The 24,324-nt window shown below is 46.6% G+C and overlaps 1 protein-coding gene across 4 annotated transcripts in view; it reads right to left on the bottom strand.

Annotated features, from left to right (window-relative positions):
* Nucleotides 1–24,324, bottom strand: part of ANTXR1 (ANTXR cell adhesion molecule 1) — a 261,071-nt gene that overhangs the window by 167,591 nt on the left and 69,156 nt on the right. For all 4 annotated transcript variants that reach the window (XR_013989664.1, XR_013989665.1, XR_013989666.1 and 1 more), the window contains exons 13-14: nt 13,336–13,431; nt 2,522–2,563 (exon numbers count right to left, since the gene is read on the bottom strand). Coding sequence is in view for 1 of the 4 variants with exons in the window: in XM_081017420.1 (XP_080873546.1) it covers nt 2,522–2,563; nt 13,336–13,431 (138 nt within the window). In the remaining 3 variants the exon portion in view is untranslated. The remainder of the gene's footprint in view (nt 1–2,521; nt 2,564–13,335; nt 13,432–24,324) is intronic.

Here is a 24,324-nt window from a genome sequence, read left to right as displayed (position 1 = left end):
CCCTCCCTATTTCTTTCTGTCTCTCTTGCCAGTTTTCCAACTTCCATTGCTCCCCCTTCCCTTCCCCCCTGCTAAAGCATAACTGTGCAGCAGCCTTGGGGTCTCTGCCAACTCCTTTCCCACTCCCTCTATAACCCTTTCCTCTCTGGGACAGCCTTCAAGTATACTGCATATTATTTTAGTCTTTTAGCAAAACTTTCCTTTTCTGGAAAACCTTGGGCTTCATCTGATATTCCCTCCTAGGTACCTCACAAGGGCACTCCACTACCTAGCCTAAGGTTCCCAAAGCAGCCTTCAACAACCTCCAGGTGTTTGGGACTACAATTCCCATCAGTTGTGCTGCTTGGAGCTCATGGGAGTTGTGGTTCAAAACATCTGGCGGGAACCAGGTGGCCAAAGGCTGTCCTAGAGTTAGAATAACCTTTGCTAGAACTTGTGGATCCAACGAAGCTGAATGTTGGAAGATTCAGGGCAGATGAAATGAAGCATTTCGTTAAACTATGGAACTCCCTCCCACAGGAGGCAGGGATGGGCACTAACTTGAGGATTAGACAAATTCATGGAGGAGAAGGCAGTCCCTATGCCTCCAGAAGGTCCTGCTTGCTAGTTTTCCACAACTGTTCTCACACTTCAGCCACTGTGAGAACAGGATGCTGCAGGCTGTTCTTAGGTTCTTATACAGTTATACATTTTGTTGAACATGTTAGTTTCTGAACCAGCTCTGCTAGACCAACAGCACCATGAACTAGATAGAACCAGAACCACAGAGAAAAAAGATTCCTCTGTCACTGGAGCTAAATCTCTGCTCCAGTCATTCATGCTTATTCACTATGCGACAAGGTCACAAGCTTTTATGGTTGAGAACCCCATGGGGTGATATCTTAGGAAGTTGCACCCACTTTGGTTGAAGCCCAAATACTGAATGCAAATGGTCTCTTACGAGCTTATGTGAACCTTCCCTGAAGTAAAGCAAGCTGGTTCTAATGTACTGGACACACTTCAGAGCTTTGGCCACTGCCCCACTTGTTTGTCCCTTCAACATGGGTAAGATGGGGGAATGCACCCCTTCTCTATTGCCCCAAGATCCTGGAGGAGGCTTTTTTGGGGAGGTGCGTGCTTTCCTCCCTGCCCTGTGCAAGCCAATGGAGGGCACCTCCATCAGATTATTCAAAGGTGGAAAAAACACCCTAAAAATGACTAGTGGAGGGAAGCCCTCCATTGGTGTGGACTTCCACTCCTCCAAACTATTACCCCTTGACAATGAACAGGGAGACAATGAACAGGGAGACAAAGTGGTCTGAGGCAAAGATACCTCATATAGGAAACAGTGAGACTGAATCCATGTCAAATCTTGAGTCAAAGCTCATTGGTCCATCAAGGTCAGGATCATCTGCATTACCTGGCACCAGCTCTCCAAGATTTAAGACAAAAGCCTTTCTCAGACCTACAGGGAAATGCCAGGGTTTTAGCCTGGGTCCTTCTCCATGACTGTCTCTGACACTGAGCTGCAGACCTCCCTCAGTCTACCCAGGTCAACAGTGCTTGGGCTCAGATGCTGGAACAGCAATGGCTTCTAGGAGTTCAGTCTCTCCAGGAAAAGAACACAGACGATTGCTTTGGTTTTGCAAGAAGGCTCCTCTCAACAGAAGTCATAATCACCTTTTTTGCTAAATTGCAACCATGCTACTGAATGCAACGGACCTGCCAAGTGTGTCTATCGCTAGTTGTTAAGTGGGCAAGATGACATCAGTTGCAACCATTATCCAATTACAGGCTGGCCAGTGGCTTGGCCCTCTTGCCATGTGGGTGAAGACATGTGGACCCGAGACAACAACACAGCAATTCAGATTTGGGAACTGAATCGAACCGTCCATTCCCATGAACAAATGCTAAGGTTTGCACCCAGGAGAATAATCACCAGGACACAGGATTTTGATGGTGTTGGTTAGCTTGGGCCTCACTAAAACCGAAGTTCTCAATGAAAACAAACAAGCAGAACTCAAACGGCAACATAATTCAAGAGGTTTCACGATTCAGAGCAACATCCGGAGGTTTTAAGAAAAGGAGGTGATCGGCAGCAAACACATCACATTTCACATCCAGCATCTTATCACTGAATGACACGGTACAGTTTGAATTAATACGAAGGAGATAGCCAGCACACACAGGAGTGGGGAAGGTGATTGGCCCGGTGGGCAAGATCCATATCCGTCCCCACCAGCCCTACAGGCCAACTTTGACAGGCCAGCAGGAAAAACCCACCTGTCAATCACCTGGTGCCATTACAACCTACCTGTCAAAGTCCCTTGCAAACACTCTCCAGCTGGTTGTCAGGTGATAGAGAAGCACTGCAAAAGGAGCTTTGCAAGTCCAAGGCTCAGTGCTTCCCTAGCCACAAACAGAGGGCTGGCAAAGCTGCTTTCTGCAGGGGTGGACGGCGCGATTGAGTTCCCCACAGGGCAAAGACACAAAGCAAAGGCAAGAGGAGCAATTCAGAAGCCATAATGAAGTGGGCACTTACCTCGCTGTCTTCCATGGGGGGTGGTGGAGGCTCCTTAATGATCTAAAATGAATGAAGAAGAAACACAGGGGGTTAGTCCCTAGCCAGGCTGCTCTAGTCGGGTTTTAAACTCAGTCAAGACTCATTTCCCAGAACATGTGAAAAAATGGTTAGAGAGTAGCTCTAAGCATGGACAGAGTGCATGGACACACTTTCTCCAGCTATCATGCAACTAAGAGAGGTGGATGGAAGAGAGGCCCACCCCTTAGCCTGAAGGGCACCATCACTTAGGTGTAGCTCTCACAAACTGCCTCATTCTTTTGAGATGCTGACCAGGACACTTGAGTAGCCAGCTAAGGTCATGTCTTACAAAGAAACTTGTCTGACCAGTTCAACAAACTCTTCTCTTACATCCTAACCCTCCCTGGGTGCAGGACCGCAAGAACTGGAAGGGGCTCAGGGCATCATCCAGACTGACCCACACCAAACCCACAATAATACGTACTCACAAAATCCACATTTTGCCTAATTGATTTGTTCCCTGGCACACAGCAACAAGGATCAAGTGTAGCTTTGTCCCCCGCCCATCTCTCCTGGATAGCTCTGAGTATAAAATGTGGGATGGATGAACACAGATGCCAGCCAACACTCCTTGAAGGAAGGGTGGGATGAAAATTAAATAAATACATTTATCGAAAGTACATTGAGTCCAGAATTTTACTCTGCATGTGAGGGGTTGTGTTTGGGCTTTCTATTAAAAAAATAGGCCTGGGGTCTTCACCATAGAAACTGTCAAAGCAGATGCGAGTGTGAGGCTGCTATTTCTTGCACATACACACACACAAAAGCATCTCCAACGTAGCAAGGAGCTGGCAAATGCCACAGCGATTCTCTCCAAGAGTAGCATGGAGTCCATCCAGCAGGAAAGCGAAAACAGAGGCATGGCAAGCATCTCTCCTAAACCTCAGATGCAGCAGCCTTGGAGAGGAACAGAGAGCTCAATCTCTTCCCTACGTAAGAAGGAGCAAAATAAACCAGGCCAATGGAGCTACAGGAGGTTTAATTCACCAGCACCACACAAATCAATAGGTATAGGTCAGTGGTTCCCAAACTTTTTCTGGAAAACCTGGTGCCATAAACTCACCCCAGGTGCCCCCTACCCTACAGAAAGCATTGTTCAGAATAGTGGTTTGCACAACCCACTAAGGAAGATAATAGTACAATTTCAATTTCAAAGCAGTAACAATTAGTTTCACATCAATTCAATTAAAACTATTTGGTTTAATTGATTCAACAAAATTGATTAACCTCATCCAGTGATTCCAGCTTTTCAAGTCTAATAGTCGTTTACACCTCCATTGCCCCCCTGCCTCTTGGTCTGCCCCCCCCCCCAGGTAATCCCCCTCAGAGCAGTCTCACCCACTTTGGGAACCACTGTACAGATCGACTGCTGGCTTGAGATTTTGCACAGCCCACTCTCTAGGCCCCACCTCCTCCTCTCCAAGCCCTTGCCTGCCCACCGGTCATCTTTGAAGAGCACTCGTAGCCACGTAAGATTGTCTTCCATGAACATGGTTTTAACAGTGAGCCAATATGTGACTGTGGAGGCCAATTCTGGATCCACACGTCCTTCCACAGTGGGGACATAGGTTTCTGGGTGGGAGTTGATCATGGTGAGGGTCTGCCAAATGTGCCTTCCTCTTAGCATTTTTCATCCTGAGTTTGAGTGTCTTCAAAATCCATGACACCTTTGGTAAAGGCTGTTCTCCAGTTGGAGTACTCGCAGGCCAGTGTTTCCCAATTTTCGTGTTTATACTACTTTTTATTTTAGGTTTGCCTTGAGAGAGTCTTTAAACCTCTTTTGTTGACCACTAGATTTCACTTTCCATTTTTAAGTTTGGAATAGAGTAGTTGCTTTGGAAGACAATAATCAGGCATCTGAACAGCATGACTAGTCCAACGAAGTTGATGTTGAAGAATTGTTGCTTCGACACTGGTGATCTTTGCTTCTTCCAGTACACTGGCATAAGTTCACCTGTCTTCCCAAGTGATATGCAATTTTTTTCAGAGACACTGTTGATGGAATCTTGTGAGGAGTTGGAGATGGCATTTGTAAGTGGTCCATGTTTCACAAGCATATAGTAAGGTTGGCAGTACAATAGCTTTGTAAATAGGCATTTTAGTTTACCTGCAAATGTCCTGGTCCTCAAATACTCTGCACTTCAATCAGGAGAAAGCGCCACTCGCAGAGCTCAGGTGATGCTGGATTTCGTCATCAGTGTTGGCCCTGTGCCCAGGTAGGAGAAGTGACTGACATTTTCCAATGTTACACTATTGAGTTGGATTTGTGGTGCTGCAGAGGGGCTGTTTTGTGCTTGTTGGTGCAGCACTTTGGTTTTTTGGATGTTGAGCAATGGGCCAAGCTTTTCATAAGCTTCTGCAAATATATTTAGGATTGTTTGGAGGCCATCCTCCGAGTGTGCACACACTATGTTGTCATCAGCATATTGAAGCTCTATGATGGAAGTTGTGGTGACCTTACTCTTTGCTTAGAGTATGCCATCCTTCTCAGGGCCCAATCCACACAAGTGCCCACAGGGAGAGGCCGCTGAAGAGTCTTCAACATGCTCTTCATTCAAGGGAGTATCTGAAAGAGGGTTTTCTCCACCTCCTCTCCTTCTTTCGTAAGAATGCAGCATCATTCGATGAAACCCACCAGCAGTTAGATATCAAGAGGTGTATGCAGTGACGGACAAAAGTAAGTGCATAGTTAATGGATGGAACTCACTGCTGCAATATGTCATGTTGGCTTCCAGTTTGCATAGCTGTAGAAGGGGATTAGATAAAATTGATGGTGGAGGAGAGGTCTAGGAGCATTTACTAGCTGTTGTAGTGGATAGGATATGCTTTAACAGATGGCCTACATATCAAGAGATGCAAAAACTGTAAAAAGAGAGTGTGAAAGGATATTGTTAAGAGAATCTGCTTCTTCATACTGTCTTGTGAATGTGTCAGTCCTGTTTGTGCCTTGCTCAACACTGCTCTGCTTTTAGGCCCTTGTGGAGAGGGGCCAGGGAAAAGCTCTCCCTGACTTCTTAGGGTCTGCAATGTTCCAGCCCTCCTCTTTCAAGGCAGCAGCACTGGAGTCCAAGTCCTGGGACCATGATATGTCTACACTCTAAATGTTTGCATTTCATTTTCAGCTCCAAGAATGAAAAATGTATACATGGACAGCTTTGTTTAACATGAAACATATACCGCCCTGTGTCCATCCCTGCCACAGAGGGGGACTGAGATTAAAACCAGACATTTTCCTTTCCTTTTTCTGCTTCTTTGTTTCCACTGCTCAATAGTACGAATGGCAAGCACCATGCTATGAGCTGATGGCATAAAGAATGGGAGCAGCAGCAGCAGCAGCAAAGCACACTGGGTCACTGAGCGAAGCCAAATGCAGTAGGTGTTGCCCCATAATGTCTCGCCCATTTAGCTTCAACAGGCAGAGACGAATTCCATTCACAGAAACAACAAAAAAAGCTAGGCTAAAAACAACACACCAATTTAGACCCAAAGCATCTAAATCTCATGATGGCTACTTCTTAGTTAACCAATGGAACTCACTGCCACAGGGGGCAGTGATAGCTACTATATTGGATGACTTTAAAAAAGGATTAGACAAATTCATGGATGAGAAAGATATCAGGAACTCCTAGCCGTGATGGCTATGCTCTACCTCCACAATCAGAGACAGCAACGCTTCTGAATATCAGTTGCAGAAAGCCATGGGATGGGAGAGGACTCTTGTGCTCATGTTCTGCTCCCTAGATTCCCACGGGCACCTGGTTGGCCGCTGTGAGAACAGGATGCTGGACTAGATGGGTCCTTGGCTTGAACCAGCAGGAATCTAGCCATTGCTAAGCTTGCAACTCGTTCCAAGGAGGTTTGCAAAAGAAAACTTTCCGCTGGGTTGCCTGGTGCTGTTTCCACTGTGCGCGTTTTGCTCAAGATTATTTCTCACAACTTTCCTCTTATGTTTCTTCGCTTAAAATAATAATAATCAAGCAATGTTATTTTTTTGGAAAGCATCCTAATAGGCCAGATAAACAACGCTTGTCATTAGCTCCGTGGCTGGAAAGGGCAGCTGTCAAACCATTCTGAACCTCATTATTTCCTCCACGCTGATGGGAAAATGTGTAAGTTCCACTGTAATTGTTCCTTGGGGGTTACAGCTGAGCATCTGCGTTTCCTCTCCAGCTTCATCCTCAGTAATAATCAAACATTCTTCAGTTATTCTTACATTCCTCTTTCCTCCAACATTTCAGATCCTTTGGGTTAATTAAAGTCCAGGGTGAGAACCAAATTTTTCCAAACGGATCCAACATTACTTTTCTCATCACCAGATATTTCCATGAGAATTATGGCATTTGGAGTGATGCTTTCACAGAATCATAGAATTGGAAGGGGCTGCCAAGGTTCATCTAGTCCAACCCTCTGCACGGCAGGAATCATGGGTAAAGAATCCCTGGGAGATGGCCACCCAAGCTCCGTTTAAAGACTTCGAATGAAGCAGAACCCACCACCTTCTGAGACAGCCCATTCCACAGTCTAACAGTTCTTACCATCAGAAAGTTCTTCCTAAGATTTAGCCAGAATCACTATTCTTGTCATTTGAATCCATTGGTTCTGGTCCTTTCCCCCGGGAGCAGCAAAAAACAAGTTGGCTACATCTTCCCTGGGACAGCCCTTCACATATTTGAAGATGGCTATCCTTTCACTTCTCAGTCTTCAGGCTAAACACCCCCAAGTCCCTCAACCGTTCCTCATAAGGCTTGGTTTCCAGACCCCTGATCCTCTTTGTTGCCTTCCTCTGCACACCTTTCAACTTGTCAATATCCTTCTCAAACTGGACGCAGGACTCCAAATGAGGTCTGACCAAGGCAGAATGTTGTTCAGTCGTTTAGTCGTGTCCGACTCTTTGTGACCCCATGGACCAGAGCACACCAGGCACTCCTGTCTTCCACTGCCTCCCGCAGTTTGGTCAAACTCATGCTGGTAGCTTCGAGAACACTGTCCAACCATCTCGTCCTCTGTCATCCCCTTCTCCTTGTGCTCTCCATCTTTCCCAACATCAGGGTCTTTTCCAGGGAGTCTTGTCTTCTCATGAGGTGGCCAGCTTCATTGGAGCCTCAGCTTCAGGATCTGTCCTTCCAGTGAGCACTCAGGGCTGATTTCCTTCAGAACGGATAGGTTTGATCTTCTTGCAATCCATGGGACTCTCAAGAATCTCCTCCAGCACCATAATTCAAAAGCATCAATTCTTCGGCGATCAGCCTTCTTTATGGTACAGCTTTCACTTCCATACATCACTACTGGGAAAACCATAGCTTTTACTATACGGACCTTTGTTGGCAAAGTGATGTCTCAAGCTGTCTAGGTTTGTCATTGCTTTTCTCCCAAGAAGCAGGCGTCTTTTAGTTTCGTGACTGCTGTCACCATCTGCAGTGATCATGGAGCCCAAGAAAGTAAAACCTCTCACTGCCTCCATTTCTTCCCCTTCTATTTGCCAGGAGGTGATGGGACCAGTGGCCATGATCAGAATAGAGCAGGACTATTATTTCCCTTGATCTTGACACTCTACTTTTTTTGATGCAGCCTAGAATTGCATTGCCCATTTCTGCTGCTGCATCACACTGTTGACTCATGTTAAGCTTGTGATCTACTAAGACCCCTAGATCCCTTTTACACCCCCAACCTGTATTTGTGGATCAGGTTAGTCCTGTCTCAATGCAGAGCCTTACATTTATCCCTATTGAAATTTCATTACATTACTTTCTTCCCACCATGTCCTTGTCTTGTTTAGAGTGTGCAAATGATGTTCCCTTGGTTGGCCATTCTGTGGACAGGATGCTGGACTAGATGGGCCACTGGCCTGATCCAGGAAGCTCTTCTTATTTTTTTTGGGACTCCCCAGCACAAGTTGTGCCCCTGGCAGGGTTGCAGGTTGCTCACTCCTGCTCTGTTGCAATTCCGCTCCCAGCTAACAACAGAAAAGCAGAACCTCAGTAGTTCAGTTAAAGGGAACTCTGGTCTGCACATGCTGGAGAAGAATGAGGTTGAAATGGGGAGGCATTGGAATGTCCACTAGGACACTCCATGCTGCAGATCAACATCCTGAAAGAATGAGCCAAGTTGCAAGAGCTACAACTAAGTGATGGTGCCCTCCAAGCTAATGGGGAGCGGCTTTCTTCCACTACCACCCTCACCTAGCTGCTAGGTATGAGAACAATATCCAGAGAATGTGTGCTGAGCTGGAAGCAACCTGGAAACAGGAGACACAGAGACATGCTTGATCTGTGCAGGATCCAAAGCTGTGACTCATAGCGAGGCAATATCTGTTGGGGTGCTAATACTGTGAGCCCATTCTTCCTATGCCCATTTTCTATATATGTGTAAATAAAACCATATAACCTAAAGACCCTGTAGTCTCCGGTGACCTTCATTCCAAGAAAAAAAAGGTAAATGTAAAGGGACCCCTGACAGTTAAGTCCAGTTGCGAATGACTCTGGCATTGCAGGATTCATCTTGCTTTACTGGCCGAGGGAGCCGGTGTTTTTCCGCTTCTGCAGACAGTTTTTCTGGGTCATGTGGCCAGCATGACTAAGCCGCTTCTGGCGAAACCAGAGCAGCGCACGGAAACGCCGTTTACCTTCCTGCCAGAGCAGTACCTATTTATCTACTTGCACTTTGACGTGCTTTTGAACTGCTAGGTTGGCAGGAGCTGGGACTGAGCAATGGGAGCTCACCCCGTCGTGGGGATTCGAACTGCCGACCTTCTGATCAGCAAGTCCTAGGCTCTGTGGTTTAGACCACAGTGCCACCAAACCCTGAATAAGCACCCGGAACCACTGGAGTCTCTCACTGCTAAGAGACTGAGATGCGACGTAACAATACTTTAATTATTCCCTACATTTAAAAAGAAGAGAAACCACTGCCAAGTAGAAAAGTAGGATTCTAAGGAGTGCAATGAATTACGCTAGAAGTTCCCTTCCTGATGTGCTAAAAACAGCACCCCCCTCCCCATCCTCTTGAAGTTTGAAGAGGCACAGGCCAAACTGATAGCTCAGGAATCTAACATCTCATTCTGTTGCATGTCCGGATGGGGCCCCTGCCTCTCATTGCTCCACCTGCGTATGACACCTGCTGAAATGAAAGATGGAGGAGATTCCTGCCTGAGCCAGAACACACACACACTAAAATCTCACTTACTGTCTAACTGACCTCGGTTTGACATCACCACATTTACTGTAAACTGGAGTGATGAGCCCAATCTTTCATCCTTTCTTCGACAGAACACACTGGAGAATCATCAACAATGATGCATTTGGAAACTATGTTTATCGATGGGTGTTTGCCAGGAAGACCATTTGGTCCAGAAAAATCCATGGCGCTCCTCCACTGAAGTCGGTGAATTTAATTATCCCCAGCCCCCAAATGACGCTGGCCATTTATCTCGCCTGGAGCACAGCTGGGTGGGAACGGTTTCCATTTAAATTAAAACACATGCTTTACTCAAACACACCTATCAGGAGGGCAACCTGTTCTGGGATCTACTTTCTAAGGGTGGATACACACAAGGTATCAGTATCTGGGCTAAAATAAAAAACCAAGGAAGAAATCAGACATTCTGCACCCAGTTCTCCAAATTCTTTGAAGAAGAAGAAGAAGTGTTTGGATTTGATATCCCGCCTTTCACTCCCTTTAAGGAGTCTCAAAGCGGCTAACATTCTCCTTTCCCTTCCTCCCCCACACAAACACTCTGTGAGGTGAGTGGGGCTGAGAGACTTCAAAGAAGTGTGACTGGCCCAAGGTCACCCAGCAGCTGCCTGCGGAGGAGCGGAGACGCGAACCCGGTTCCCCAGATTACAAGACTACCGCTCTTAACCACTACACCATACTGGCTCTGCCCAGAAGTCTTCCCTCTCCTGCTTCCTGCATAAAACTGAGCAAAAAAATTGTGATTTATTCTATTTTATTATTCAATAACATTTATGTTTTGTGTGATTCAGGCTGTAATCCTGTGCAAAGTTACCTAGAATTAAGTCTCACTGAATTCAGCGGGACTTACTTCTGAGTAGAAGTCATAGGGTTGTGCTGTCAGTCTGCTTTTCATAGAACTGTAGAATTTGAAGGGACCCAAAGGATAATTGAGTCTGACCCCCGGAAATGCAGGAATCACGTCTTTTGCAAAGAGTTGTGCTGGGCACAGAAGCAACCTGCTCCCTGGCGCCCAAACATCAGAAGCAGCTGATTCTTCTGCCCCTCCATCTCCATTCATATTGTGAAGGTTACCTCTCCCTATCTCTCTCTCTCGTGGTTTGAATACTCAAAAGCATAATAGAAACACATTGGGAAGAATTTAACACTAAGTTGATCATTCTGTCAGCTAGAGTTGCCGTATTTAAAAAATGAAAGATCTGATAATACGCAACAAAACCGGACACCGGATTTTCCTGGACAGTTTCCGATGGCCCAGACGTATGGCAACCCTAGGAAGTACAAGCATTCCAGCTTGGCAGACAAAATCTCCTCCCACCCACCCCCAGTGCTGTTCCGGGGGTGCACCTGACCCCCCTCCCAAGTAAATTGGGAAGGGGGGAGAGAGGAAAGCCCCATTGCACAAGCAGAAGGCTTTGTACAGTTTCCACTGATGGGACTTCTGAGGTGAATCCCACTCATTATTTGTTATCGATGACAATATCACCACCACCACCATTTCTTTATTATTTATTGTGTTACGTTTGTATTCTCTCTCTCCCCCCCCCCTTTTCCTCCAAGGATATCAAGGTGATAGTACATAGCCTCCCTCCCCATTTTCTCCTCACACCCCTGTAAGGTCAGTTAGGCTGAGAGGGAATGACCGGCCATCAGGTCATCTGGCGAGTGGCCAAGGAGGGATTTGAACCTGGGTCCTAACCCGGCCCTCGAAGCACTGTACCACCCTGGCTCATCATCACAGGCATTGCCCAGCACTTTCATGCCTCCTGTTCTAATCATGAGGTCTAGAAACATGCTTAAAAATCTGTATCCCAAACCCAGTGCGACATTTTGTGCCTTTTTCTGTGCTCCTAAGGAACTGCACATTGGGACGCGGGTGGTGCTGTGGGTTAAACCACAGAGCCTAGGACTTGCCAATCAGAAGGTTGGCAGTTCGAATCCCTGTGACAGGGTGAGCTCCTGTTGCTTGGTCCCAGCTCCTGCCAACCTAGCAGTTCGAAAGCACGTCAAAGTGCAAGTAGATAAATAGGTACCGCTCTGGCAGGAAGGTAAACGGCGTTTCCGTGCGCTGCTCTGGTTCGCCAGAAGCGGCTTAGTCATGCTGGCCACATGACCTGGAAGCTGTTCCCTCGGCCAATAAAGCAAGATGAGCGCCGCAACCCGAGTCATTCACGACTGGACCCAATGGTCAGGGGTCCCTTTACCTTTACCTTTAAGGAACTGCACAGCAAACAGATTTCTGGAGAGGTGCAACAATTTACTAAACAGTAACTCAATATGGTGTCTGCCCAGATACCACTCCAAGTCCAACTTGGTGCCCTTCAGAAGTTTTAGACAACCGCCAGCTGTGCTTGTTGTGGCTGATGGCACTTATTTTTTAAATAATCTGGAAGGCTCCAGGTTGGGGACACCTGCCCTAGGCCTTCTGCAGATACCTCAGTCTTGGGTCCTTGGCTGCTGCCTGCCTGTGCATCCTGGCCCATGATCCCTAGGGTATTAATCTGATAGGCATGCCAAGATGGAGGCATACCACAGCTCCTAAGATTAATTTGAAAGCGGGATCACTTCCGACACAGTACACAAACACAGTTTTGTTGCTGTTGTTCCATTGCTGTTTCTGGCCCAAAACACCCTTCCAAATTTCAACCCCTGCCACACACACACACACACGAGTGGCTAACACCCCTTCAAAATACCTTCAACTTTCCAAGGGAGACTGCAACTCCCTTGCTACAACAGCTCCCCTCCCTGGCTGCCTGGTTGTTTCTGGGCAAAATTCAAAATCCTGGTTATGGCCTATAAAGCCCAACATGGCTTAGATTCATGTATTTTATCTGTGTTGTTTTAATTCGTGTAAGCCACTTTGAATCCCAGTCTGGGGGAAAGGCAGGATATAAATTTTATTTAAATTTCTATAAATTTATTTTTTAAACCCCAATAAAATCAAGGAAAAATTACAACGTAGAATCTAAAACATACCATTTGTTTTTCCCAAAACAGGTTAAAATTCTCATCAGCTTTCCAAGCATCTGGGTAGGCTTCTCTAAAGAAAAATGTTTTTAGCAGGAGCCAGAAACTATACAGTGCTTGATCTCAATAGGCAGGGAGTTCCAAAGTTTAGGTACTGCCAAACGAAATGATTGCGTTCTTACAAATGCAGAATCAGTATTACCGTATGTGGCACCTATAATAGTGCCAATTCCGATCGAAAAGCTCAAAAAGGTACTGCTCAGATGTAGGCTGGCCACCCCACCTGCTGAGAGCCCAGGAATGTGCCCTGGCCCAAGTAGCAGTGGGGCTGGAAAACAGCTTCTGGGGCTGAGCCTTGCTTCATATTGTGCCCCAGATGTAGAGAGAGTTCCTGCTTTGACCTCCCAGGAACACAAACTGGGGCGCCTGAGATGGGAGGAAAGCAAGATCCCTGGCTCCGTACAAAACACTTGGCAGAGCGGATGCAGGTTTCTGGTGTGAGCGATTTCCTTGATGCTCGAATCACTGGCCCGTCCGCACAGAGGAGCTGCTAAAGAGGGAACAGATCCCAGTGTGGGCAGGAGGAAACTTACCACGGTGCAACAGAGAGGCCAGAACCACCACAGCAGAGCCAGCGCCAGCAAAAGGAAAAGGATCAGCAGAGCAATGGCCAGGATCGTCCCATCAGACTGCAGAGGAGAAGGCAGAAGAGAGCAAGATCAGTGTGGGAACAGAGGACTGGGAGATTATGGATGGCGGCCCGGGACCTGGGAGACATGAGTTCGAATCCCCGCTGGGTGACTTTGGCTGAGTCACTGCCTCTCAGCCTAACCTACACCACAGAGTTGTTGTGGGGATGAAATGAGCTGGGGGAGAACCACCTTGAGCTGCTTGGAGAAAAAGTTGGGTTAGAAATGCAATAAATAAACCAATCCCTGTCGCACCACAAAGCTTACTTAAGGGAATCACCCACCCCCAAACCTACATCACAAGGTTGTTGTGCAGGTAAAGGTGTAGAAGAAACCACCTGTAGCGCTTTAAGTTTTTTGGAGGGAGGCTGGATAAAATAATAAAAGCAACAAAGGCTGCTGCAAGTAGAAAGTAGAAGCCCCTCTCACCACTCTCAGGACACTCCTGCTTCACAGATCTGCAGGTGTTTAGCCTGGAAAAAAGGCCAAAAGGAGATATGAAAGCCATCTTCAAACAGCTGGTGGGCTTCTGCATGAAAGATGGAGCAAGTTTGTTCTCTGCTGCTTCAGAGGGGAGGACCCGAACCAACCGATTCAAATTACAAGGAGATTCCCTCTACCTGAGAAAATGGTGCAATCTGCTTCCTTGCAGGTTTTTAAACAGAGGCTGGATGGCCATCTGTCAGGGATTATTTTGCTGTGATTCCTGTACTGTGGGGGTTGGACTAGATGACTCTTGGGGTCCCTTCCATCTCTACAATTCTATGATTACATGAAAAATGGAGTGCTTTGCAACTCCAGGATGCAACACTAATCTGGTCTGAGCATCAGAAGGCAGAGAAATGCATGGAACTCTGAGCTAGAGAGAGGTTGAGGCTCAGCTATAACAAATTGAACTTTCCCTTCATTTATCAGCCTAAGAAATCAGGACCCCCAGACACTTTATTTGCTAAATATCAGCTGCATTCCAACAATGCTCTAAGTTATGGTTAGGACCTGAGGATCATGAACCAGTGCTGTACTCATGTACTCTCTCCTCCTGTTAAACACGGTCAAACCACAGTTTGTTGTTACCAGTGGCGTAGCGTGGGTTGTCAGCACCCGGGGCAAGGCAAGTAATTTGCGCCCCCTAACCCATGGATTTGCGCCCCCTAACCTGTGGATTTGCGCCCCCTAACCCATGGATTTGCCCTAACCCCAGATGTTGCGCCCGGTGTGGCCGGCCCCCCCTGCACCCCCCATGCTACGCCACTGGGTTGGCCAGTTGGTGTTAAAAAAGATAGAACTTTTTTTATGTATGCTACAACAGCAGCAAGAATACTCATTGCAAAGTATTGGAAGACGCAAGATTTACCCACTCTGGAAGAATGGCAGATGAAGTTGATTGACTGCATGGGATTGGCAGAAATGACTGGCAGAATCCGCAACCAGGGAGAAGAGTCGGCAGAAGAAGATTGGAAGAAATTTAAGGACTATTTACAGAAATACTGCAATATTAAGGAATGTTGAATGATGTTGGATTGAAATTACGTTAAGTGGTTTCTAGCTGTAATGGTATAAAAGGTTATGAAAAAATGGTTTTTTAAAGTAAAAGTTTAAGTTTCAAGAACTTGGATAGAAAATAAGGTGTTATTTAGCGGTAATGCTATGAGATAAGGATTTGCTGAACAAATAATTTGAACTAGAAAACAAGAAGGGGAGGTATGAGGAGGTCAGGGAAATATGTTATTGAAAAATAAGTTGTGAATTTTATGTGTTTTTAATATATATTTTTTCTATTTTTTGCATTTTTCTCTTTGTATAAAATTGAAAACTTTAATAAATATCTTATTTTAAAAAAAGGAATTTATTAAATTTATTATTTGTGGAGCCCCCGCGGGCCGAGGCAGCCAAAGCCCCCTCCCCTTGGGCGCCCGACGGAGGAAGGAACCACGGCCCGCCGGGCGGCCAGCGGCCTCTCTCCCGGTGCTGGGGGCGCACGGCGGCGGCGGCAGCGGCAGCGGCGGCTTCTCCTCCTCCTCCTCCTCCTCCTCCTCCTCCTCCTCCTCCTCGGGACTCGCTTCTCCGGAGGCTGCCCCAAGGTGAGCCCGAGCCTTTCTCCCTGCTCCGCGTCTGGCTGCCTTGCTCTGCCGCGGGGGCGACAGGGTGTGTGTGTGTTGTGCGTTGCGTTCTGCCTCCCGGGGCGGGAGGGAGCATCCCGGAGCCGCCTCCCCCTCCTCCTCCTGCGCGGGGCATGTGCCAGAGGAGGCTCCCCGGGAAATGGCCCTGGGCGCTGGGGGGTCTGGGCGGCATCCGCGGCGGCGGCGCTGAGCGAGGCGAGGAGGAGAAGCTGCCGGCGGGCGAGGGATGCGCGGGCTGAGCGAGGGGCGTTCCCCTTCCCTCTGGACTCGCGCCCCCCCCAGAAGTTGCGCCCGGTGCGGCCGGCACCCCTGGCACCCCCCACGCTACGCCACTGGTTGTTACACCTTTTGCAGCAAAGCAGGGCTTGATCACACCAGACTTCGCACCTTCAAATCAGAACTGCAAAACAGGATCACAAACCCCGGCTTGAGAACTTGGTTTGCAATTGCAAACGGCACTTTGCTCAAACTAGGACGTAAACTGTTCAGGTGTGCCGATGGGGAGGAAGGAGCAGACATAAACAGAGTTTGTTCCATCTCCAAATCAAGGTGTGTAGGTTCATCTGAAGGCAGCCCCCATTTCTGGAGTGCCTCACCCCGGTTGTTCCTCCAAGTTAGGAAAATGCTCTTCGAATGAATTATATCACGTTGCTTCCAAATTTAATCTCAAGTATAGTCTATTCGCTTCCAGAGACCAGCTAATATTTCTGAGCCATTCCTCACTGGTGTCATCAGGCTTTTGGGATAAGCAGGCAGACAAAATTCGGTTTGGCCAGAGTTCAGCTCAGCGGCTTTGGTTTTAAAGAGCCAGACAGTTAAAATAACAAAAGTGGGGGGTGGGGGTGGCAGAATGGCCACATAGGGAGGCTGCTTCTGACCTAAGGTAGCAATCAAGAGCTTTGCTGATCCTGGCGTGTTGAGGAGGTGGGGGTTTCGGTGTAGGTTCAGACATGCACACATGTCGATGGCTCAGCACTTGAGGACTGGCCAGCAAACACACCAGGCTCTTGAGTCAGAGCAGCAATTTCTCTAGCTTAGCAGCAGAGACTGGCTACAGTTCTCCAGAGCCTTGGGCAGAAAGGCCTCTGCTAAAGCTGGAAACTGGAAACTGTTGTGTGCCAAGTGTGTGTTCTGCAACCGTGCATGTAGTCACACATTGACAAGCACTGCGTTGGAGGCAGTGTAAGAAACCCTGAGCAACTCCTCCTCTTTTTCTAAAGAGTTGATAACTTTAAAGATACTACAGCACCAGGAAGTCCTCTGAGTCAAGGCCAGATGCCTGGCGATTCTGCACCTGAAGCATTTCATGTGACTTTGGGCTATCCCAGAGGTATTTAAGTTCTACCTGTGGTGCTCGATCTGTGGTAGCACATTCACACATGCAAGGAATCACTCTTCACTTGAGACTGCAGTCAATGAATGCATGAATGGAGAAAGCTGAGTCAGGCCATTCCTCCCTCCCAGTACATCTTCAGTTAGTGCTTAGGAAGATTACACCACCACCTGAATCCCTGGAGAGTATGGAAAATGCTAATCTAGAAAGTCTAGCAATCTGACTGGGGATAAGGCAGCTTCCGATGTTCATCCAGGCATGAGACTTTCTGCCATGCAAAGAATGTTCTCTTCCCTGACCTAGGGCGCCTCCCCAAGATTTTAGATGTGCTGTTTATCTGTTCAGTTCCTTGCAAGATTCTCCACCCCCAGAACCAGAGGAGATCAAGAGCCTAGCTTCTCTGTCTGTGCAGTCCTTGACTAGAAAAAGCAGGATGTGCTGCGTTGTAGCTTAATAAAATAACGTAGGAGACCTTCCAATCTGTTACCTAGTCTGAACCCTAAAGCTCTATCCCACTGGAACTGACAGGTCTTGCTCAAGAAGAATCAGGCAAGAGTAACCTTTTAGATTCCTTGAAAATATCAGTAAGCATGTGCACAGGCGGTGTGATCCAGTGGTAGACATCGGTTGCGCTTGCACATAATGCTAAACCAAGGTTTGTTTCTTCAAGAGTTGTCTCACCAATGAGCAAACAAACCATAAAACAGTTTTTGCCAATCTGGTTGGGGACACAATTCCCATCAGACCAGCATCGTAGGGCCACGTGGGATGGGGCTGGTGAGAATCCACTAAAACCTGATTTATTTCTCCACACCATGCCTAATTTAACCAACTTCTGTCATGTCACCTCTTCCTTGCCTTTTCTCTCTCAACGAAAAAGTCCCAAACGCTGTGTCCTTTCCTCATGGGGGAGGCGCTTCACCCCCTTGATCAGGTTTTTAAAAAATGCAGAGGAGAAGTAGAGTCTGAGCAGCTTTCGGTTCTCAAATGAGAATGTAGCCCAGGGAAGGAGGCCAGAGGCTCCACAATTGTTTTCAATTAGATGCAAAATGGGCTCAAATGCAGCAAACAGCAGTAGGAAACCTTTACTTCAGCTTTGAAAAGATCTTGCTCATTAATAAATGTCTAAAGTCTTGTTGCTGTAAAATAAATATTAAAGAACATTTTCTATTGATTGTTTTTTTAAAAAAACCACGGCTGCTATTTTTAGACTTTTGGAACCGTCAGAAACAACCCTACTGCGATACTGTACCACATCTGCTCATGTTTGCAAGGCATAGCATGTTGCCAGATGTTTTAAAGCAGCCTTCCCCAACCTGGTGCTCTCCAGATGTTTTGGCTGAGGCTGATAAAAGCTGCAGCAGAAAATAACTGGAAGGTATCAGGTTGGGGGAGGCTAAGTTAACATTATACAGCTTGATGGTTTTGGAATTACTTTAAACCAGTGATGGCCAAGCTTGGCCCTCCAGCTGTTTTGGGACTACAACTCCCATCATCCCTAGCTAACAGGACCAGTGGTCAAGGATGATGGGAACGATAGTCCCAAAACAGCTGGAGGGCCAAGTTTGGCCATCACTCCTCAAAAACATGAACTCTTCACTCAGGGCAAACTTATCAGCTAAGGTAGTTTCACCCTTTACAAAGGTTAAACAGGACTAGAGTGAGCAACATTCGCAACTTTCCAAATCTTGCCTGCACAAACATGGCAGACAACCTGATCATGTTCTTATCTTTTTTAAAAAAAGAAGGTACGTTTGCATGTGTTTAGATGGCAGGTTTTCAGCCCATTTAAAGAATTTAATTAATCGCCTGCTGTACTGCACTAATCAATTACATTTGGGGTCAGGATACAGTCTGGAGGCAACCTTGCTGAAACTAAGGAGGCCTGGCTCTGGTTACTGCCTAGGAAGAACGTGTAACATATTTCTTTTATTAAAGTACATTTGTTAGATAACTTAGAATTTAACAAACAAAAAGCTACCATTAACCATGAAGGAAAGGACACCTGAAGACTTCAGAGGCTGGCACAATACCCTGCGGGTACAGCACATGCAACTGGCCTAGAAGTTATTCTTCAGACAAATGTTTGCTGAAGCAGAGCCCTTTGGACTTTGGCCAAAGAATTTAAAGCAACATTTCCCAAGATGGTGCCCTTCAGAAGCTGCTGCCCTTCAGCTATGCTTGCTGGGGCTGATGGGAGTTGTAGTCCCAAACATGTGGAAGGAACCATATTGCAGGATTGGGTCAGAAATTTGTTTGCAATTGAATGTGAAGCCATCTCATCTGCCCTTCCCCAAGCCAACAGGGGAACCAAAACATAGCTATCATTTTTGTCTGGACTTTAAAAAAAAAATTAGAAAAAGATCAAAAATTGATGCTAAAAGTGGGTGAACGGAACTTAAGATTGGAAAAATGAGAAGCCGAGAGAAACAGATATTGATGGTTCATCCATTCCTAACAAGCTGGGAAAGGTGGCTTTAAACACATATATTTTGCTCATTGACATCTTGCAACACTCAAACTGTATGCTCAAACACTTTTGCCCTCCTCCTGGGCTTTTATAAAGGCCTTATAATTGTTGTTTTTTCAACCAAAACCCAGGTAAATCTGTAGAAATTTCAAATCGAGTGTGGCCTATAATATGCCAGAGAAACCAAAACAGCCAAAAGTTTTGCTTATAGCATTGTTGCCAGCTGGAGAAACAGAGAAAACAACAGTTGGCAGGACACCACTGAACACAAATTAGCTTTCAAAGTTGGAAATCTTATAGGATACACACTGGGGGCATTTTCCAGTTGCTTCCTCAATGTCTGTGAAAACAGTGTGAAGACCAAGAATGGTTGCTGTATTAAATTGTTGCTCAAAATAATGCCTGTTGTCTTTGTCCATGGAGTATAGTTCAAGTTATGGTTTTCCCAGTAGTGATGTATGGAAGTGAGAGCTGGACCATCAAGAAGGCTGATCGCCGAAGAATTGATGCTTTTGAATTCTGGTGCTGGAGGAGACTCTTGAGAGTCCCATGGACTGCAAGAAGATCAAACCTATCCATTCTGAAGGAAATCAGCCCTGAGTGCTCACTGGAAGGACAGATCCTGAAGCTGAGGCTCCAATACTTTGGCCACCTCATGAGAAGAGAAGACTCCCTGGAAAAGACCCTGATGTTGGGAAAGATTCAGGGCACAAGGAGAAGGGGACGACAGAGGACGAGATGGTTGGACAGTGTTCTCGAAGCTACCAGCATGAGTTTGACCAAACTGCGGGAGGCAGTGGAAGACAGGAGTGCCTGGCGTGCTCTGGTCCATGGAGTCACGAAGAGTCGGACATGACTAAACGACTAAACAACAACAACAAAATAACGCAGTTTGTACTAACATGTGCAGCAGAAACATGCATGCAGGTGGGCGATACGGCCCCATCTGGAATCCAGGACAGAACATAGATGCCTCTTATAGATAAGAAAGGAAGGACATAACGACGGGGACTTTTTACTGCTGAGTGTCCTCCAAATGTTTTTGACTACAACTCTCAGTATCTCCTAGCATGATCATGCTAGCTGGGGCTGATGGGAGTTGTAGTCCAAAACATCTGGAGGGCACCAGGTTGGGGAAGTAACTAGCTAAATTCTTTGTCTGGAGATGGAATTTCCAGGTTCCCACTCAACGGCAATGACAACCCCCTTATTTGATGCTCCCTTTAGTTGGAGGGATGGCAATGAACTGTTGCTGCCTGATTTTAGCACAGCTAAACAATGGACTTCTTCATTGTTTTCGGTAGGCAGGCAGAACCTCAATAAACGGAGGTCTCTTATTTTGAAGCCTTGAGAAGAGCAACTTGGCATAGCTTCCACAGGGCAATTTTTTCTCTGCGGCATGGAAGTTGCCGTCTATCATTCATTTTATCACGTATTTGTACAGGGTTTTAAAAATACATATAACTGAAACAATCTGGTCTAATAAAAAGGAAATTAAAACTCCCAGACTCTCTGCTGGTTTTAGACTCCAGCTTGCTTTGATCATCCAATGTTTTCTAGTTTCTGGAACAGCAGCCAAAGCAGACACGAGGGGAATCTCATAAAATAACTGCCATGCTTGAGACAGGGGATATAGCCTGACCTGCCTTTATCTACCTTGTTTGTGCTGCTCAAGAGTAGTAGACTTCATGGAAAACGATACAGTGCGGAATGGAAAAATTTAATCAGGGCAGCAAAGTTTGGTATGCTGGTGATTTGTAGTGGAAGATGTTGTATCCGTTCTCAGTTCATCTATGGTCATGGTTCAAAGATTCCAAGCGCATGGCAGAATGCTTTCATGTATTAAAAAACCATCAACTGCAGTGCACATCGAAAGCTAGAAGGATTTTGTAGTCTAAACTTCTCCTAGAGAAGCTTAGTATGGCAAAAGATCCTAAGAACTGCCTGATGGTATCTCCAACTGGACCAGAATACTGCACGATCACATCTTACATGCATTTAACTTGCACAGTTTCAACCATAAGCAACTGAAGGCAAGCTGGTTGGAACTGTCCAAGTTAAATCCAAGCAAGGCAGAACTTCAAAGCTTGTGCAGGCACCCAGCTCATAAGTAGCTTTCAAGCTCTCTGCCTTGCTTGAGAGGCAAGACCCCCCCTCAGTGTGCCGGCTCTGGGAGCGCCCCTCACCCACTAAGCCGCAGAGGTATACATGGTTTTAAGTATACACGATTTTGGTGTGTACGCAGAATTCTTGGAACCAAACCCCCATGCAATATGTGGCCGTACTCTATGGCAGAAGCAGAGAACAGGAGTGTTACCAGAATCCAGGTAGTGCCAAAAATGTATTCCAAGTTCCCAGGACAAGACGGACAGAATGGCTTCAGTGAGAATGTGGAAGGCGCAGCACTGCTAAGCGATTCTGTTTAGGATGTGAAACCTTAAGAAAAACAAATATTTCTCCATCTCTGACTCGTGAGAGCCTAGCTAGCTCTGCTCCAATGGTTCCCGTTTGCATGGTTTAGTGGCAGCAGGTGGCCAAATGGGGCCTTGGCTGAGCCCCAGGACATTAGGAAAGTCCACGGCACTTAGACCCCGCTTCTGCTGAAGGACTGTGAGTTTTCCTTTAAAGAAAAAGAAGAAGAAAGCAAGCCTTCCAATTCCTGAGAGAAAAGCAGCAAAGCAAAACCAACTGGCAAAACTTTAAAGCAATTTCTGGCCACTCCTGCTTTTCAAGTGTTCTTAGCCACTGAGCGAAATCATGGCTGGGACTGATGAGTTGGTTGTTTTGCACCCCAGGAAATAGGAATCTTTGGCGTTCTAAAGAGCTGCTGCTTTTTCTGTTCTTCTCTTCCTCATTTTGAAGTCCTTAGAATCACCATAGGTCTAAATACCTTATTCCCCCCCCCCATTGTTCCCTGAGGGCTCATCCACACTCCTGTTTGTCCCCTGTTTTATTCCATTTCTCCTTTGATTTCTAGGCAAATTTCTATGTACTGAGTTGAATAGGATCCAAAAGGCAGCAGTCTGATTGGTCCTAGAACAATAGGATTCAGAATGCAGCAGTCTGATTGGTCCTAGAACAATAGGATTCAGAATGCAGCAGTCTGATTGGTCCTAGAACAATAGGGTCCAGAATGCAGCAGTCTGATTGGTCCACAGGAGCCATCCAATCCAGCTCCAAGTGGAAGTGAATCCGCAACCTGATTGGCCTACAGGTGAATAAGCCAATCACGTGGGGCCCATTGTGTAAATAATGTATATAAAGCAAACATTCTGAGGGAACTTCCATTCCTCCTCACCATTATGAGCTGAATAAAGAGCATGAAATCCACTCTCAACTCTGAGTATATTTCAGTCTTTTTCTCTCTCCCCCCCCCCCCCAACCTTCCCTGGGAAACTCACTGTTTACTGCTAAATCGGAACAAAAGCCAATCTACAGCAGAAAACGCGTTCATCCCCTTGGGTGCAAAGTTCCTAAATCTTCCACAGCCAGTTGGACATTAAGGGCAAGGTAGGAGATGATTAAATATTCAGTTTATATTTAATTTAAATTTGTTGTTTAAACTCTGCTCACAAGATGACTCTCCTTTTGAAAGCCAGCCTCATTCTGCACCTATACCTATAAACAGTCACAAGCAAAGGTTGCTCACATTTGCTCACTGGGCCTGGGACCCTAAGTCTTTTAAGGTCCCAGCAGCATCCATCTGCCATACCCTGAGCCCATTCTTAAATCTTTGGCAGGCTGCAGATTTCTTATGCTAGCATTTTGGAAATCCTTCTCCTACGCCCATCATTTTTTGTCTCCAGGTTGGAAGGAAAGTCAAGTGTATCAGTTCTGTAGCTCAATAAATAGAATTCCTCAGCCAATGGCAGAAGGTTTTCCACCTTCTGCCAGCCACCTTTGGCCACTGAGTCCTTTTGGCGCATGGAATGGAATGGAAAAAAGAATGTGGAGCTCCGTGAAGGGGATCCATTTGCCCTGCGTGGGCTCAGTCTGCCCTCCACCTCCCTTCTGGATCATTCAAAGCCAGTGATCTCAGAGCAGGGTTTGGGACTAATCTCAAAATCTACAAGGCGAAGAGAAAGGCTAATCATATTGTGCACTAACAAGCAGCTAATGGAGGCCAGGCTTATGCGCCACTTGGCCAGGTGGGCTGGGCCCAAGAGCCAAATTCCTGACACACTTCCAGCCTCCACACCTCTCAGCACCAGTTTTCCACCCCGGCTGACGGATTTCCGGCTCTTCACCTCGTGTTGGGGGAGTGCCCTGCAGCAGGATCCAGACCCCCACGAGTGTGTATTTGAAATGCAATTTGTCTTCCACATGCTCGTGGCCTCACCCCAGCCGAATACTTTGCAGGATCCAGCAACAAACCCTGCCTTACTTTATTTCAGCAGAGAACCTGAAAATGGCTAGATTTTTGTTTCAATCAAAAATTTTATCAGGTTTCACGAGCAAACCAAAATTCAGTCAGGGGGAAAAAGGAGTGCTACTTCTAGGATATAAAAAGTTTCCAAAACATTCTAAGCAGTGGAAACACGTACAAGACTCTTGGCTATAAAATAAATCTCAGCCCTGCCCACTTTGATTGAAATACTGTACACATTTCATTCATTCTTTTCTTTGTTTTGCCAGACTGGACGTGCCTGTCTTTCATCCAGAGAGGGACACTGTCCACGGGGGAGTGTTTGCGAAGCAACAGGCATCAGGAATTTATGGGCTGCCTGCGCCAACCCTAGCCCCAGATTTGTACTCAAGCAATAAAGTTAAATATTTCCCCGATTCGGGTCACAGGCAGGGCACTTTTTCTAGGCACTTGCTACTAAAACATCCTCTATCTGATGGGGTTGGGGCAGGGGAAACTGAACTCCCTACAGGGGCAGCATCAGGAGTCAGCAGCTATGGGCAGGTCCAGCCCAAGAGATTTTGGCACCTGAGGCAAACCACAAAATGTCGCCCCTCTCCCTGCC

The sequence above is a fragment of the Podarcis pityusensis genome, assembly GCF_964106645.2.
Source record: "Podarcis pityusensis genome assembly, chromosome: 8".
Taxonomy (NCBI): Eukaryota; Metazoa; Chordata; class Lepidosauria; order Squamata; family Lacertidae; genus Podarcis; species Podarcis pityusensis.
This window is presented reverse-complemented; position numbering and strand designations above follow the sequence as displayed.